General features: G+C 41.6%; 1 protein-coding gene across 2 annotated transcripts in view; it reads left to right on the top strand.

Annotated features, from left to right (window-relative positions):
• The first annotated feature begins 331 nt into the window (after positions 1-331).
• The window catches only part of FERMT1 (FERM domain containing kindlin 1), a 31,397-nt gene continuing 12,592 nt past the window's right edge, over positions 332-19,136 (top strand). The window contains exons 1-8 of one of the 2 annotated variants that reach the window (XM_042931595.1): positions 332-482; positions 1,121-1,354; positions 4,869-5,015; positions 6,815-7,028; positions 8,764-8,866; positions 13,827-13,934; positions 14,357-14,488; positions 15,964-16,013. In XM_042931595.1, coding sequence (XP_042787529.1) covers positions 332-482; positions 1,121-1,354; positions 4,869-5,015; positions 6,815-7,028; positions 8,764-8,866; positions 13,827-13,934; positions 14,357-14,488; positions 15,964-16,013 — 1,139 coding nt within the window. The remainder of the gene's footprint in view (positions 483-1,120; positions 1,355-4,868; positions 5,016-6,814; positions 7,029-8,763; positions 8,867-13,826; positions 13,935-14,356; positions 14,489-15,963; positions 16,014-19,136) is intronic. The other variant, XM_042931596.1, reaches the window with a different exon arrangement.

The following is a 19,136-nucleotide window of genomic DNA, read 5'->3' as shown; positions in this document are numbered from 1 at the left end:
AGTTCAGAGAAAGTCAAGAAAAGTCCATAGAGACAGAAAATGAAGATTGATGCATTGGGCAGGCACAGAAAAAAAAAAAAAATAGGTCCTGGGGGAATAGAAAGATAAAGTTACACAAATCTGGAAAGCTTGAGACCTTATAAGACTTTTTGTCTTCAAGGTTCAGATGTTAAATTTAATATTGAACACGGGGAACCCTGCAGAGTTCCTGAAGAAGAGGCTAAAATGGAAAAAAGTTTTGCCCTGCAGGATGTACTGGCAAGCTCCTGTTTCCTTCTCACTTTCTGATCCATGTCTCACTTTTTGTCGGCAGACACCTGCTTTTGCCACGATGCTCTCATCCACGGACTTTGCATCTGCTTCTTGGGAGCTCGTCGTCAGAGTTGACCATCCAAATGAGGAGGAGCAGAAAGATGTCACATTGAGAGTGGCCGGAGACCTGCATGTTGGGGGGCTGATGCTCAAGTTAGTAGAACAGATCAGTAAGTTCCCGTTTCTTGATGGTTTCCCTACCTTTGAAACCCTCTCTGTTGTACTAACAGTAAATGGCTAATCTAGGCTGTCTGATCATCTAAGTTTTTCTGTTTATTTTTCTTACGATGGCTCAGAGAGCAAGCCCCCTCCCCACAGGAGGAAGAGAAATAGACGATCCTGCAAAAGGATGTGTCTGTTTCTTTCACTGTATCTAAATATCACTGTGGGGGTGCCTGGGTGGCTCAGTCAGTTAAGCTTCCGACTTCAGCTCAGGTCATGATCTCGCGGTCCGTGAGTTCGAGCCCCGCGTCGGGCTCTGAGCTGATGGCTCAGAGCCTGGAGCCTGCTTCCGATTCTGTGTCTCCCTCTCTCTCTGCCCTTCCCCCGTTCATGCTCTGTCTCCCTCTGTCTCAAAAATAAATAAAAAACGTTAAAAAAAATTTTAAATATCACTGTGATGAGGTTCAGGCTCTGTTTTCTACCCACCCCACTTTATAGACTTTGAAGAGGTGCTGAGGCTTGTTAAGCCTTAGGTTGTAAAAGGGAATGGGGAGCTGAAGACCCATTTGTTGAAGTTCTTGCACACAATGGATGGACTCTTAAAGTTCGTTCTTATTCTACTTCATCGTATTTTTCATGTTTGCAGACATATCCCAAGACTGGTCAGACTTTGCCCTTTGGTGGGAACAAAAGCATTGCTGGCTTCTGAAAACGCACTGGACCCTGGACAAATATGGAGTCCAGGCAGATGCAAAGCTTCTCTTCACCCCTCAGCATAAAATGCTCCGCCTCCGCCTGCCAAATGTGAAGACAGTGAGATTGCGTGTCAGCTTCTCGGCTGTGGTTTTTAAAGCTGTCAGTGATATCTGCAAAATCCTGAGTGAGTACCCCAGAGGGGCCCTGTGCCCTTTGGACTGTTAGCAAAGGAGGGCAGGAAAATTATGTGTGCTTTCTGCCTGCAAGCATTTGGCTTTACAGAACATTTCCCTTACTAGGAAGCATACTTTTCAAGCCTGGTTCTGGGGACTTTAGCCATGTAAGTAGAGTTAAACCAAATGGAACATTATTGGAGGAAATCAGATTCACTTCCACAAAGCTTAAAGCTATTTCCAAAGAAGTCTTTAAACAGAAGAAACAGACCCATTAAGATCCCCGCCCCCCCAAAACAAATTCATTCCTCTAAGCCATAGTAATATCATCATTATATTTAAGACAAACAAGCAAGAGTTCCATTAAATCATTACCACCAGGGGCGCCTGGGTGGCTCAGTCGGTTAAGCAGCTGACTCCGGCTCAGGTCATGATCTCGCGGTCCGTGAGTTCGAGCCCCGCGTCGGGCTCTGTGCTGACAGCTCAGAGCCTGGAGCCTGTTTTGGATTCTGTGTCTCCCTGTCTCTCTGACCCTCCCCCGTTCATGCTCTGTCTCTGTCTCCAAAATAAATAAACGTTAAAAAAAAAAAAAATTAAAAAAAAAAAAAATCATTACCACCATAGAGTTGATATATGTTTACTGATTTTGAGATAATAGTGTTGCAATGTCTTAACTGCTTTCCTAACGCTTGGCTCTAGTAAATATTCTATCCACAAAAATTATTTGTGGAGTATAAGGAGAAAAGTACACTTAATTATGGATTGAAAACTAATTCTTATGGCTTTAACAGTCATTAGGGACAACACTACCCAAACCATTTATTTGTGGAACCTCTATAATGGAAGTAAACCCTGCATCATGGTTCTTATTCCATATTTTTTGAAAGCGTGTAGGTACATTCTATGGTTCCAAGGCTGAGATTCAGCATTTGAATATAGTATATACAATATATGAGTGAGTGACCTATCTTTCCCATTAAACTATTCATTCATTCCTTCAACAAATATATATTGATTAGGCAGGCATTGTGTTGAGTGCTAGAGATTGCTTAACAATAAAAATAGGCCTAAATCCCTTCCCTGCTTGAGCTTACATTCTAGGATACAGAGGCAGAAAATAAATAATAAATGTAAACATTAATTTAAAAATAAGATGTTTGGGGCGCCTAGGTGGCTCAGTTGGTTGGGCATCTAACTTCGGCCCAGGTCATGATCCCGCGCTCCATGGGTTCTTGCCCTGCGTCGGGCTCCGTGCTGACAGCTCGGAGCGTAGAGCCTGCTTCAGATTCTGTGTCTCCCTCTCTCTCTCTGCCCCTCCCCTGCTTGTATTCTGTATCCCAAAAATAAATAAATATTAAAAAAATTTTGGGGTCGGGGGGCGCCTGGGTGGCCCAGTCGGTTGAGCATCCAACTTCATTCGGCTCAGGTCATGATCTCACTGTTCGTGAGTTCGAGCCCTGCGTCCCACTCTGTGCTGACAGCTCAGAGCCTGGAACCTGCTTTGGATTCTGTGTCTCCCTTTCTCTCTGCTCCTCCCCTGCTTGTGCTCCCTCTCTCTCAAAACTAAATAAACATTAAAAAAATGTTTTTTTAATTTTTAATAAAAAATTTTAAAAAATAAGATGTTAAAAGGAGATATTTGGTAGAGAAAAAAAGAAAAGCTGTGACAGTATGTGCAGGACTAGGAGTTCCAGTGGGCAGTAGGGGCTGGTGTGGTATTAAATAGGGTGAAGACAGAAGCCATTACACATTACCTGTGTTGTAACACCTAGCACAATGCCTGGCACACATTAGCTACTCATTAACCGTTAAGTGAAAAAATGAATGGAACCTTCTAGTACAGAACTCCTCAGCAGTGCCCTGGTACATGGTGGGCAAATGGCAAGCACCAGGGCACCTTGTTTTCAGTAATATTCCAATGAGGATTGGAAAACAAAGTAAATGATCAAATAAAACCCAGTCCATAGTAGACTGGAAACACACATCATGGCTGGGACTGAAAATTTGAGGTTCCAAAATATACAGAAGCAGTCAGATGTTCTTCTCTTTTCCAGATTACGTCTTCATAGTAGTCATAAAGGGCTCAATGTGCCATTTTTAGTCACCTTTTTTATATCTGTTCAATTGAAGCTAAATCAAATTTAGTAATATGATGAGTTTTCCCACAAAGATAGGACAAGACACAAATCTTGGGCTTGGAGATGTAGGTTTTGTTTTGTTTTGTTTCTAATGCTTCTACTGGAAATTCTGATTCATCTCCAGGTCTCATATATAAATTATGCATTTGGAATGGGCACAGGTGTGTGTTGCAACCTGACAATCAAGCATCGTTAGTTATAGAGGAAAAGGATGGAGCTGAACTGCTAGCCTCAGCACTAAGCAATGTTTGAAAACTGGCAGGACCTATGGAATCAGTGCATTTGCCTCCCAGAAAGCTGCTCACAGACTCTAACGTCCATATTCCTCGGCTTTCACTTGGAATCATATAGAAGCTCATGGTGGTTCATGGTTATCAGGAGCTCTGATTGGCAATGGCAGTTATAAATATATTGGACTAATGGGAAAAAATGGGAATCATCTTGGTTTGAGTTCTCCAGAAGCAGACCCTGAGATAAGAATTCAAGTACAAACATTTATTTTGGGGGGAGGAGATTCCAGAAAACACTGGTTGGGGGTGAGGAGGTAAGACTGGAAAGAGAAGCTCTTCAGTAAGAGAGCATCACCAATCAAATCACACTCGGGGGCAATTGGGGGGCTTCTGGGAGACAATGTAAACATGCCTCAGAGCTATCCCACCCAATGGGTCAGGGACTGGGGGTATTAATATACCGCTCATGTTAGTCACTGAGGGCTGTTTTTGGAAGTGTTAATTCTCTGAACTTGTGTGGCCTGTTGCATCAGTATTTGGGCAGTGCACACTCTGGCATCCAGAGCAAGCCCTCAGGCAGAAAGACTCTTGTCCTTGCTGCCACTGGAAGTCGGGTCAGAGTGCACTGAAATGGTGAGGGCCCAGAAGAGATGGGCAGGACACCAATACTGTCTGCCACAGGGATGAAATTAGCGATTGTGCACAGTGAAAGGGAAAGGTTCTCGGGATCTATGTTCAAGAAAGAAAATGGTGGGGTTCTTGGTTGTTATTTTAAAAAAAACTGAAGAAAGAAAAAAGAGAGGGAGGGGAAATTATAGCCAAATGCTTATAGTGGTTGAACCTGGGTGATGAAAGCATGAGGAGGCCATTATACTATTCCTTTTGCTTTGTGTATGTCTGAAATATTTTCATAATAAGTTAAAAAACAACTAGAAATTTTATTAGATTAAATCTTCTGATCTTTGACCCCCCCCCCCCCACACACACACACCCATCTATTTCTTCCAAAGGGATGCAATTTAGTTCCATTTACTTCTCAGGAATTTCCTCAGAAATTATTTCAGATGCCTAGCATGACTCTGAGTCTTAGAAGGTATTTTCTTTTTACTCTTTGATAGTTTTTCTTCCTTCTTTATATTTATTCATTTGTCTGTTAGACATTAGAAGATCAGAAGAACTCTCCTTGTTAAAGCCTTCTGGTGACTATTTTAAAAAGAAGAAAAAGAAAGACAAAACTAACAAGGAGCCCATAATTGAAGATATTTTAAATCTGGAGGGGTCTCCAACGACTTCAGGTCCACCAGGTATGATTCATGACAGGTGTTTTGTTTTATTCCATGCTTGAATCCAAGGATTTCTTAAATCCCTAGAAATCTCACTCCTCGGCTCCTCCCTCCTCTTCTTCCCTCCCCTCCCCTCTCCTACCCTCCCCTCCCTTCTCCTCCCCTCCCCTCCCCCCCCCCCAAAGAAGGACTAAAATTGCAGGATTCCTGTGATGAGGAAAGGATATGCAATTAATTTTAGAACTCACAGAATTTTTTTAACAAGGTTTTTTTTATATTTCATTATTTTTTTTTTTTTTTTCAAAATTTTTTTTCAACGTTTTTTATTTATTTTTGGGACAGAGAGAGACAGAGCATGAACGGGGGAGGGTCAGAGAGAGAGGGAGACACAGAATCGGAAACAGGCTCCAGGCTCCGAGCCATCAGCCCAGAGCCTGACGCGGGGCTCGAACTCACGGACCGCGAGATCGTGACCTGGCTGAAGTCGGACGCTTAACCGACTGCGCCACCCAGGCGCCCCTATTTCATTATTTTTTTAAGTAGGCTCCACGCTCGACGTGGGGCTTGAACTCATGACCCTGAGATCAGGAGTCGTGTGCTCTACCTGCTGTATAGCTCATTATTTTAACTGTGTTAAATAATGTTACTGATGAAAGCAAAACTTTAGGAGAATTGGCTGTGAATTTGGGGAGAAAAGAGATTAGTTGGATCACTCAAATATACTTTTCCTGATCCTATCTTCATGTGATTCTTTTCTGAATGCAGTTTAAATTTTGCATTGGGCATATGGATGGGGTACCTGAGTGGCTCAGTCGGATAAGCATCCGACTTCGGCTCAGGTCATGATTTCGCGGTTTGTGAGCTTGAGCCCCGCGTCAGGCTCCCTGCTGACAGCTCAGAGCCTGGAGCCTGCTTCAGATTCTGTGTCTTCCTCTCTCTCTGTCCCTCCCCTGCTCACGTTGTCTGTCTCTCTCTCTCTCTCAAAAATAAATAAAACATAAAAATTTTTTTTAAATAAATAAATTTTGCATTGGGCATGTAACAGGAGGGCAGGTAAAAATTCTGGAAAGACAATATCCTTGTCTTTTTATATAAAAACAAACTGCTTAGAATATCAAAGGTTTTCATACAGAGTATATCCCAATGCAAAGAGTAAAAGGGATTATTTGCATTTTCCTTACACAAACCATGTGATTTATAAGCCATCAACTAGCTATGTTCTTAAAACTGGCAAGTACTATTATTTGTTTAAAGGATTTGCCCAAAACTATAGTCTGTACATGCATTCTGTGAGATCTTCTGTTCTCTAATGGTGCCAAAACTTACTGCTGAAATAGAATTTTGGGTTTTTTTTTTAAGTTTATTTATTTATTTTGAAAGAGAGCACACACAAATGGGAGGAGCAGAGAGACAGGGAGAGAGAGAGAGAATCCCAAGCAGGCTCTGCACTGCCAGCAGAGAGCCTGATGTGGGATTTGAACTCACAAACCATGAGATTCTGACTTGAGCCAAAACCAAGAGTTGGACACTTAACCGACTGAGCCACTCAGGTGCCCCAAATAGAATTTTGAATTATTGAGAAGGAGATAGTCCCAAGCCTTTGTCTGGGTTGGTTTTGGAAGCTTTTGCGGCCTGTGAGTTCTCAGTCTTCCCAGGAGGTAAAAAACGTCTCCCCCGTCATGACTCATCTCCTTACTTTAAATAGTGCAAACAATTAAATTCAAAATCCATTTTAGCATAAGCAGTGTTAGTATTTATTTCCCCAAAGATTCCTCCCTCTGAATCTCATGTCATAGTACAAGCTTGCCTCTGCCTTGCAGTAAGTCCTGGATTATATAGTAGAACCATGACTCCCACATATGATCCCATCAATGGAACGCCGGCGTCATCCACCATGACATGGTTCAGTGACAGCCCTTTGACTGAACAAAACTGCAGCATCCTCGCATTCAGCCAGCCCCCCCAATCACCAGAAGCATTGGCTGATATGTACCAGCCTCGGTCTCTGGTTGACAAAACGAAGCTTAACGCAGGGTAAGGACATGGCTCCGTTTTCCTTCTCTGTTAACTGGTGTTGATACAGTAAGAGAGATGCCACAGAGGTGGGGGAGAGGGGATTGTTTAATTTTTAAGTTAGCATGCCTGGGGATTGTACACTATTAGCAAAAATCAGTGCTGATTTTGGCTACAGAAGGGAGAAATGCCACCTTTGGTCACTGCAAGAACATTTGAAGTATGGCAACATTTATGTGTTCTGGTAACTCAATGGATTGCCCTATGTGAATACTACTTCTCCATCCCTGTGGATGTGCAAAGTGTTTTTGAAGGGATGTAGAGCAGTGTATAAGTGGGTTGGTCCCATGGGCCAGTGGGGAGATCCAAGGTGGCCCACCTGGCCCTCATCGCCTTTTGTGGAACACCACATCTTCCGTTAGGTGTTTGAATGAGTGAGTCCTTCAGCTTTGAAGTCATCTCAGAACATACACTCAGACTACTTCTCAAACCACCATTTCTTTCACTCCCCACTGTTCACCACATAAAGTCAAGTTTGTTCACAGCCTTCTACTCCCAATGAGAGCTGGCCCAGCAGATGTCTCCATCCCGTGCACTCACATACCCCATTCCCCCTACAGTGCACACACACACTTTCTATCACTACCTTTGCTCTGCTGCAAGATTCTTTTCCTTCTTCCTGCTCGACCCAGCCCCTGCTTGTCCTGTAAGACCCAGCTACATACTGTCTCCTACTCAGAAACTCCATTCTGGATGGGTTCACCTCCTTGCACTCCTGTTCTGACACTTACTCGCTCCCGTGCCACCATTTCCTACCTTATGATGCTCACTCCCCCACTGGACTGTCACTTCCTTTAGGACAGAGGTTGCATCAGTCATCCTTATGTTCCCCTCCCCACCCCCCCAGCCGAAAGCCTGTTATAATAGACTTTCAAGCCATCTTCATTCTGTGGTACTGGATCACTCATCCCTGCCTCGTTCTGCTATTAACTTTTCATCTCCACCTCTCCACCCCTCACCATTGCCCAGTACTTATTTTTCAACTCTAGAACTGTACCACCCAGTATAGGGGTTACTAGCCACATGTGGATATTTACATTTAAATTTGAATTTAATTAAAATTAAAGCGTGGCACGAGCCACATTTAAATCTTCAGTAGCCACATGTGACTAGTGGATACTCTATTGGACAGAGCAATATAGAATAGTTCCATTGTTACAGAAAGTTCTGGACAATAACATAGACCCAGCGTTGAGTCTGACCAGCTGGTGTAGAGGAGAGGCTGTGTGGGAAGTCAGCAGGTACAGATTTTCATTCTGGCTCCACGACAAAGCACATGACCTTGAACATATCACTTAATGTCACTAAGACTCCATTTTCTCACGTATAAAACTGAGAAAATAAGAACTGCCTTGGCTCCTTCACTGGGTTACTTTAAAGTATCTGTGTAAACAAAATATATATACAGAAAGCACTTAGAAAGTTGTAAAAGCTATAAAATGAAATGCAGATACAAGTTATTATCAAGTCCTCTCCCTTACAGGTTTTTGGTTATATTACTCGGACTTTGTTCAAGGAAATACACACACACACACACACACACACACACACACACGTGTACATTTATATATACGTGTATATGTAAATGTAAATGCATGTATATAAATTTAAGTATGTATACAAACATGTTATGTAATATTGTAATATATGTGTGTAAAATGGATTGACTTTTAAAACCCATCCTATTGTTTTCTAGTTGGCTGGACTCCTCCCGTTCCCTTATGGAACAAGGCATCCAGGAGGATGAACAGCTGCTGTTACGATTTAAATACTACACTTTTTTTGACTTGAATCCCAAAGTAAGATACTTTTTCTCTTCTGTCTCTCCTTTTGCTTTAATGTGAATGCATGGAAGTGTAAAATTGAGTCATTTAGTTATCAGAAGTAGGGTTCGTGTGTATAATCTTCTGTTTCGCTATGTAGGGTTAGAACGATCAATGTATATATACTGTCTTTGGATTTTCGTCTTTTACTTTCTGGCAGGTATGGTCAGCTGCCCCTGAGTTGGCAGGAGTTTGTGGGGGTCTTCCTGCCCAGCACAGTGTGCTCTGCCCCTTTCCATCTACATAAACAAAGGAACAAGAGGAGAGTGGCTCACAGAGCCGGAATCCTTAATGCTTAGGAAGGAAGCCAAGGTTAAGAGCAGGTTCTCATGAACAAGCCCCATGATGGTGCACACTACACTCCCCACTGCAGGGAAGAGGGACCATCTGTACCCCAGCTGGCTACCAACTCCCATTACGTGCACACCTGCCGCCTGAAGTTTACTAGGCCAACTGAGCGGTGAAATAAATCCTCTGAATTTCTGCCCCTTCCTCACCCCTGCGTGGCCTGTGGAGCTGTAAGTCAGCACTTAACTGGCCAAATGTAGAAAATGTAAACTGAGTCACCAGCCTCCACACACACAGGATGGTTTTATCCTAGTTTCATGCTTATTGCTCTTTCCCGTTCATTGCCAGGCACTTGTTTGAGGAGGATGCCTCAGGCCACCTCTTCTGTGTAGACCCTTTTCTCATGCATGGTGGTGATTCTGCTTCTCGTGGCACTGTCTTCTCCTTGATCCTGATTTGAAGTCTGGTCTTCAAAGGCACATCTCTGCTCCCACTTCTTCCTTAACTGGCATCTTCTTCAAAATAAGCCCTATTCCTTGTCATTTCTGTGGAGCTCCTGCTCAGTCTTTGATTTAGATCCAACTTAATGCCCATGGCCCTAGCTTGTGTCTAGAGTGCATAACTTCCACTGAGTCATGGCAAAAGAGCGAGTTCTGGCTCTTTGAAAAAACCAAACTTTCAGGAGAAACTACCCTACGGCTTTTCCTAAAAGGGAAGGGATTTTTTTGTTTTGATTTTTTTTCAAGGGCACTGTGAATGTCATGTTTGCTTAACTGGTAAGCAGTTCTCTCTGTATGGCTCATGAACAAAACTGATTCGAATCAAACAGCCAAATAGAAGCTGTCCACCCAAAGGTGACAGGAAGACTCAGGCTTTGGGGATACAGCTTTGGGGCATAAGAACAGTGATCCCCAACCACTTTAGCGTTCCCTTCTCCCCCTTTCTAAAGTAGGGAATGCTATAAATATAACCTAATTGAAGGTTCTTACTATGTGTTGAGTAGATAGAGGGGTACAGAAATTTAAGATGTGGTTCATGTTTTCATAAAACCTACAATCAACTCTAGAAGAACAAAGACATCACCCAGAAAACCATTGTAAAGCTGACAAGGCACCCTACAAATGGGAACCAAACTGTGCAGTAGGGTCAGGGAGCTTCTCTTCTCCAGCTTTCAGAAGAGAGATGCAGGCAGGCTGTAGCACTGGGGTAGCAGGTACTGATTGAAATCTCAGATATACAAAAATACTAGAATATACAAAATTTCAAAAATAATATACTTTAAAAATACAAAACCCAGCATCCATAAAAGAAAACATTGGTACATTCGTAAAAAATGAAAGTTTTATGCGTGCCAAGAAACTATATACAAAGTTTAAAAGTCTTGGCAACACATACAGATAAAAGGTTAATTCCCCTAATAGAGAGCCCCCAGAAATCAGTAATAAAAAGACCAACAACCCAGTAGACTAATGATCAAAGGATGGGAACACACAGTTCATAGAAAAGGAACTACAATGGCTTTTAGCCTTGTACTGACAAAGATCAAAAAGTTTCATGCACTATCTTTGCAAGAGTGTTGGGAAAATGGCTCTTCGTACACTGCTTGTAGGTCAAAGTACAAATTAATCTGATCCCTATGGAGGGCAGTTTGACAATATGTATCAGAATTACAATTCTACATAGCTCTGACCAGGCAAATCCACTCCTTGGTATTTATACACAGTTATACTCAAATATGTGAATTAACATGTCTGCACAAGAACAGCCTTTGCTACATAATTTGAGGAAGAAAATGGGAAACTACCTAAACATCCATCAGCAGGGAAGTGGTTAAGGACCTTATGATACATCCATACAGTGTTGTAGCTAAGAAGAATGAATCAGGTTTCTTTTGATGTAGAACATATTCAAGGTATATTATCGAGTGAAAAAAAAAAAAAAAAAAACAAGGAACAAAACAGTCTATAGAGAAACTACCATTTGTGGGGGGAAAGGAAGGGAAGGAGACTTAACTTTTTATTGTACATTATTTTGTCCCTTTAGGATTCATTCAAAATGAATTTCTTCATTGTGTATTACTTTTCCCCCATTTAAATGTGTGGATTAAAAAAACTTTTATAATTCCAATAATTCACAGTATTTTTTTTTAAAGGTTCAGTAGAGAAAAGGCACTTCAGTTTCAATGAGAATCCTAGAGGACACTGAAAGTCGCCTCACAGCTAATAGGGAATCCTGAGTGATTAGATCTAAATAGTAACCCTTTCCTGAGAGAGTGAAACTGTGGGAGGCACGTTTTGTTATTTGTTTGTATTGGTTTTGGGTGGAAAGAGAGAGGGGTTCACTGAATTGACTGGAGGGGGAGAAACAGGGATTCAGGCAATGGAGGTGGTAGAAACCACAGCTTCCAGTCTGGGGTTTCTATTTTCAGTAAACCAGAAGACAAAGGAAATCTAGGGCCAAGGAGAAGGCAAGAGTAGCCAATCCCCACCAAGGGAAACATTTGCAATCCCCATCAAGGGAAACATTTGCTTCTAAGTTAGGAAAACCAGGGACTGAGTTCTCAAAGAGAAAAAGACCTGTCAGGGTGCCTGTTAATAAGTGACCTGCAGGGGCGCCTGGGTGGCTCAGTCAGTTAAGTGTCCGACTTCGGCTCAAGTCATGATCTCACAACTCGTGGGTTCGTGCCCCTAATCGGGCTCTGTGCTCACAGCTTAGAGCCTGGAGCCTGCTTCGGATTCTGTGTCCCTCTCTTGGTCTGCGCCTCCCTCCCTCCCTCATTCATTCATTCTCTCTCTCTCTCTCTCTCTCTCTCTCTCAAGAGTAAACATTAAAAATAAATAAGTGACCCATAAAACCTGGGACCTTGTGATGTTCCAGAGCCTCAGGGGGGAACGTGAACAAGCCTCCAAAGAAGAAAATCCAGAGCTCTGCTGGCTCCACAGAGAAATCCAGTATTCCTCAGTGGGAGCCAGGCTTAGCCTGTCCTTTCTAACATCTTCTACTAGATCCTGTTCTCCTGATGTCAATTTGTAAATGTAGGTGACTTTTTCTTTCAAGGAATTGTTTTACTTGGCTTCAAGGGAGTGGTGGGGAAATTAGGTTTGTTCAAGTGTGGAAGCTTTAATTTTTTGAAATCTTTACTGACTGCATTGGAGACAAAAGCCTTATCAGGTGATCTGACTTAGTCTCACTAAAAGTCCTACAGCATTAGGATTGTAGACACTGTGAGTGAGTGGCAGACAGACAGATATGATATGACAATCCAATTCAAATTTTAGTGGCTGCACATAGTCTTTAGATTTTTGTCTTTAGACTGTTAATTAAGCAGGGGTCTTTGGGGGGGGAGGGGCAGAGATTGTTTAGTTTTTGGTGTGCGTTGTGTGTGTGTGTTTTTTAGTTGTTGTGTCTTGACTGCAGTATAGTGCCGTAAAATTCTAATATAATGATTGTTAGTACATTCACGTGGTTGTGCAACCATCACCACAATCCAAAAAAGTTTTGCATCACCCAAAAAAGTTTCCTTATACCCCATTTCTGGTCATTCCCTGCTCCCAGCCCACCACTGGTCTGCTTTCCCTCTCAAGGTTTGCCTTTTCTGGAAGCTTCACATAGATGGAAGCCTCCAGAATATAATCTTGTGCATCTGAACTGTTTGACTCACCATGTTTCTGAGGTCCCCACTACATATCAGTAGTGTGCTCCCTCTTACTGCTCAGTGGCCTCCCATCATGCATGTGACCCACATTTTGTTGAGGGACATTCACCAGTTCACCAGCTGAGGGACACTGGAGCGTTCCCAGCTCAGGGTTGCCATGAATAACACTGTTGTGAACATTCTCACATGTGTTCTGTTTGGGCTCGTTGGGGGAGGAGACTGGGGCTAGCTCCTGAGGTGTACCACGACACCTGGCAAAGTTCAGGAAGCAAAGACAGACTTTCTTAAAGTTCTTAGTGTTCCAGCTTCCGGAATACCACACTTTTGGGTTTTCACTTGTCTTGCCTGGCCAGCAGCGTTAGCACTGTTGAGGAGGAGCGTGCCTGTGGACAGGTCCCGTTTCCTGCTGGACCAACAGCAATGCTGTTTCTGGTTTGGGCTTGCTATGGGTTTTTACCTCCCCTGTCACCTTTCTTCTAGTGTGTATAAGAGTAATGCAAAAGGAAAAATAAGCTAATGATAATCAACCTTTGATAAATCTGTTTAGGTGCTCTATCTTTCTGTTCCTCCTCCATACTTTCTTCAACTTTTGTTTAGAGGATATAGTAAATTGTATACTCCCTGTGGGGAGTACAATGGATACAGAGCTGCAGTTTTGCAAGATGAAGAGAGTCCTGTAGATGGATGGTGGTGATGGGTTTTCCCTCCAGTGGAAGTGGTGATGAAAGAGAGGGGGAAATAACGGAATCGAGATGGGTCTATGTGGCCCCTCGAAGATGCTCTGGAAAATATTTTGAGAAAGTGCTAAGTTCGGAAGTAAAATGAACTGGGGTGGTGGAAAGAAAGAGAGAGGTATTTCCTTCACTTATCTGAATGCAAGTTTATTGTTTCTGATTAACAAGGAATGGCCTCAGTTATTCCAGAATTTTTGTACTGAGGAATATAAATACGTGCCCTCCACCAACACACACACCTACCTGTTTCTTTCTTTAGTATGATGCTGTCCGAATAAACCAACTCTATGAACAAGCCAGGTGGGCCATTCTCTTAGAAGAAATTGACTGCACGGAAGAAGAAATGATGATCTTTGCAGCATTACAGGTATGAGAACTTCAATACGTTTTTTTCTGGAAGAAAATGAACTTGTTTTCTTAAAGTTTCGTTTTCTTCATACTGTTTTTTTCTTTGAAGAAAGAATTGAAAATGAGGGGAGTCTATTTAAATTTAAAATACGCCTCATAACCCACACACATGCCCATCTTATATAAGGTGTTAGTCTTGCAATTCTTATCCTCACTACAAGTTCAACCAGTGGTGGGGAAGAATTGAGTTTGAACACAACTAAATATAAATCTCAAAATAATGCAGATTAAAATGTCATCTTCCCTTCATAGGAGAGAGATCTCCTTCCAGGAGATGTTTGTTACTATGAGGGAGTGGGGGGGATTGCCTTCAAAAAGAAGAAATGGCTAATGGATTTATTTGAGTTTATAACATTTCTAAAACCTCTGTTTGCATTGTAGTATCACATTAGCAAACTGTCATTGTCAGCTGAAACACAGGACTTTACACATGAGTCCGAGGTCGACGAAGTAGAAGCAGCACTTTCTAATTTGGAAGTGACCCTAGAAGGTGGAAAAATGGACAATACCTTGGTATGAACTTTTCTGGTAACTCAGAACTGTGGCTGTGTTCTCATGGATTGACAAACGTTAAATGAGTTGTTTTTTTGTTTTTTTGTTTTTAATTTGAACTAAGAGAAAAATGGCGAGCAAGGGAGAAGGGCAGAGGGAGAGAGAGAAAGAGAATCTTAAGCAGGCTCCATGCCGAGAATATGAAAGCGGTCCCTTCACTCAGGTCTAGAGAGAACTGCCCAGTCCATGGCATAGCTAGCTGTGAGAATGAAGAAGATGCTTTACAGATACAAAGCCTATGATCTACCTAGTCATCATGCGTTGCACCTGGGCAAGGTGGACACAGTGAGGGCCTTTATTCTGGGACACTGTAAAAAGTCTGTGACACCTACTGACTTCAGTAAATAAACAAAACCTTGAAACATAAAGTAGTACAACTATTTTATCATATCCTTATCCATGAAATGTGGCCAAACAGCAGCTTTATAATCAGAATGCCTCTCCTATCTGATTCATTCGTTGAATGCCGCCCTTCCTTTAACTTCTTCAAACGGTAGGAGTAAATATTAGTTTAATTCACATTGAATTAGACAGTGGATCCATTGTAACTGAATATAAATAGTAACATAAAAATGAGTCATATGTTCTTAGCTATTTGGTTCATGTTTCCTTATGATTAATTTCCTTCAAATGGGAAATTGGTATCACGCAAATGCAAATATTCTGTACAAACTAAATGCCAAGATTCTGTAGAGATTCAGAGCCCTGTCTCACATTCATGGGAAACACAGGCCCATGAAATTGGAGCTCTCTTTTGTCTACTTCCTCCACTAACTAGATACACAATGACCATTCTCAGAATAAATGAAAAATTCCCTCCTCCTTCCCTCGATATTTTCATGCGATGCTAAACAGTAGGCTTTTCACTTAGGAGGCAGGCACCAACAGACACTGCAGAATGAACTTTGAACCAGGTTCCTTTTGAGAAGTTAATCAGTGAACTAAACGTAAGGAGAGCTACTCGCTCTGAGGTAGAATTTGTACAATATTTTATTTGTACATAAAAGTAGCAGTTTCTAACTCAGATTTTTAACTTGAAAGGTAGTGTTTGGTCAGTTTTTTTAACCCCTTTTTTCATTTGCATGACATGTGACATAAAAGTGAAAAAACAAAAAGCAACCTGTAGCTTAACAAATTTGTATTAAATTATCACCCACATCACCACCCAAATTAAGAACTAGAACTTTGCCAGCCACCCAGAAGCCCCTGCACATGCCCCATCCTACTGTCTGCCCTCCTCCACTCCCCAGCCGCTGAGGTAACTGCTAGAAATGTGGCTAGTATGATTGAGGAACTGAGTTTCTCATTTTATTTAATTTTAATTAATTCAGATTTTAATAACTCCATGTGATGAGTGGCTATAGTACTCGACAGTGCAGGTAGAGAGTATCAACACCACCTAATTACTGCTTATGAAATATTATCTTTTTCCTTAGGAGGACATTACTGATATCCCTCAACTTGCAGATAACCTCAAATTATTTAGGTAAGTCACCTTGAAGGAGAAAGAGATTGCTCATAACAAAGCCTTGCAGGTAAAGAGTCCAGGAATTTACATTTTTTTTTAATGTTTATTTATTTTTTGAGAGACAGAGACAGAGTATGAGAGAGGGGGAGTCACAGATTCCGAAGCAGGCTCCAGGCTCTGAGCTGTCAGCACAGAGCCCGACACGGGGCTCGAACCCACGAACCATGAGATCATGACCTGAGCTGACGTCGGCTGCCTAACCGACTGAGCCACCCAGGTGCCCCTTTATTTATTTTATTTTATTTTTTTTAATGTTAAATTGAACCTCATTAGTCAGGTTCATGGTTCAAAGGTAAGAGCATGGGCTTTGGTATCAGATAGACAATGGCCTGAATCCTAGCTCAACAACACACACCAGCTGAGTTACCTAGGGCATTGTCATGTATTGGAGCCTCGGTTTCCTAATCTATAAAATACGGATATACCTCCTCTTGGATTTATTGGGGGGAATTAAATGTAATAATATATATGAAGCATTGAGCATGGTGCCTGGATCACATTAAATGTTCAGTAAATGAGGGCGCCTGGGTGGCTCAGTCGGTTAAGTGTCCCAACTTTGGCTCAGGTCATGATCCCATGGTTTGTGAGTTCCAGCCCATCAGGCTCTGTGCTGACAGCTCAGAGCCTGGAGCCTGCTTCAGATTCTGTCTCTGCCTCTCTCTCTGCTCACCCCACCCCCCACTTGCAGTCTTCCTCTCTCTCTCTCTCAAAAATAAACATTAAAAAAATTTTAAATGTTCAATAAATGGTGGTGTAAACATGGCCAGTGTTGGCAATTAGTGAACATATATACTAGACTGGAGTTTCTGTCATGGTCATCTGTGAGGCTCAGGACTTGACATCATTTGAAGGTTCTTTCATGGTTTAAAAATCAATTGTCTCTAGAATGTTGGTGCTGGACTTGCACACAGTGATCTCCCAGGTTTATCTACCTCTGCCTGTTAAGGTGTTTCTGAAAAACTCCCCAGTGACCTCAGATCAATCTGAAACTGTTAAAAAGGCAGAGAATTTTTTTTATTTTGTGGAAAGAAAGGACTGCTACATTTGTGACAGTGCCAGAAGTGTGTTAAGATGAAAAGAATAAGACCCCTTTGAAGTTCTATCAGTTATTCATGTCACTTTATGGTTTGTTGACTTTTCTTAACAAGCCAGCACCTCACTGGGTCAGTTGGCCTGAAAAGAAACACAAGTTGCTTTTGGTAATACATGATGCACAAAAAGACTTGGAAAAGTGAACAGTGAATCAGGTATAAATGAGAAACAAGCATCCAAAGGTACCCATATTTGTCACTGGGTTTCTACAGGTTGCTTTTTTTTTTTTTTTAATGTGTTCATGGGATGTGGTCTCAAACAGTAGGATCATTAATTTAACTTTTGTGGCATAAATGGTTGCAACCACACATATTGTTATAGCCAGAGCTACATAAAAAAAAGTAATCACTTGAATCCACAAATACATCTTTATAATTTTTAAACAATCATTCTATGGAGACAGTAGGTTGCCATGTTCTCTGCATAGAGCAAATCCGGCTCTTGACAAACCAAATAACCACAGTTCCCTTCCTATAGATGTTTTCAGTGAAGGAGATGATATCCCAGAGTTAAGCCCTATATCCACTTCACTTTAATGTGATTGCTTTGCTCAGGCTCACAAAATTGTCTTCATGTTTCACGGTGGTCACTATATCTACCAAAGGTCTAAAGGTGTTGAATTTAATAGACAATATAGTTCATGGAAGAAAGAAAGAGAGAGAGAGAGAGAGAGAGAGAGAAAGAAAGAAAGAAAGAAAGAAGATAAGGAAGAAGGAAGCAAAGAAAAAAAGAGACAGGAAGAGGGGAATGGAGCTCTATTCCTGGTGGGTGTGTGACCCATAAAGGCCCTTCGTTTCCTTGGCCTTCCTTTCTTTATCAGTAGAAAAGCACGGAGCTAGTCCTTTGATTTTTAATGTTTCTTTTTCTTTAACAGTGAAGCTCTTTTTTTTTCCCTAAACAAAATCAGTTGAACCCACTATATAAACACTAGATTTCAGTTTCCAGCAACTGATTTAAATGCACCCAATCTAATGCAAACCTCGGTCTTGCCATAAATACCTAAGAGTGCTAGATAAAGGAAAAATAAAAGAATTGTAAATACAGAGTTGAGGTGAGACTGGGAAAGTCCAGTTTGCAGGAAATGCAGAGGAAACCTAATTCTACAAATGAAGCCTCGGATGCACAGATTATCATGGCCTAGGGCTGGGATTTTAGTCCCTGGGCACAGATAGGAGATGAAGTTTTAGGCCTATTGTAAGGCCTAAAGCACAAGACTAAAGCCCGTGCCTAAAAACAAAAACTCACAAGGGCTGCCTTCTGTGTTTAACAGGGAGAGACTGTCCACCAGCCAGGAAGCAGTAAGTTCATCCTTGCATGGGGTTCCGTGTGGGGAAATGAAAAGTCTCTCCAGAGAAAATGGAGCCAAATCCTGTGTCACCCAAGGATGTAGATTTAAATTTAAGTGTCTTACATGATAGGAGAATTCTGGGGAAAAAAAAAAAAAAACAGAAACCAGCCCATGACACAAAACCTGTGAAGCCCTAGCAAATGTAATTGCTACCTGGAGGGAAATATCCACAATCTAGCATGCATGGGCCTTATAGAGAAAATAATAACCCTCTAAAAAATGAGCCCCCAATAAAAACTAACCATGTAAGTTCATGAACTACCATAAAGGAAAGACAGCAGACCCAACAAGCAAGAAGATTAGCAGTTTCAATAATTTTAGGTAAGAGAACAATCTGAAAAAAACATAAAATGAGTATGTTTAGAATCCTTAAGGAAATTAAAAGGTAACAATCACCATGAAAGAGAAGAGGCGATATTGAAAAGGAACCAAATAGAAAATCTGGAAACAAAAAATTTAGTCATCGAAATTTAAAACAGAATAGGTGCATTGAATGTCAAGTTTAAAAATACAGTTGAAGAGAGAAAACAGAAAGGTAGAAATGGGAAATATGTTATCAGTAGAATGAGAAGTTTCATTATATACTAGGAGTTCTATAAGAAAATATGGGAGAGAAGCAAGTATTCAAAAAAGAATGCTTG

Source organism: Panthera leo, chromosome A3 (assembly GCF_018350215.1).
Source record: "Panthera leo isolate Ple1 chromosome A3, P.leo_Ple1_pat1.1, whole genome shotgun sequence".
Classification (NCBI taxonomy): Eukaryota; Metazoa; Chordata; class Mammalia; order Carnivora; family Felidae; genus Panthera; species Panthera leo.
Note: the sequence above shows the minus strand (reverse complement) of the source record. Positions and strands in the feature narration are given on the sequence as shown.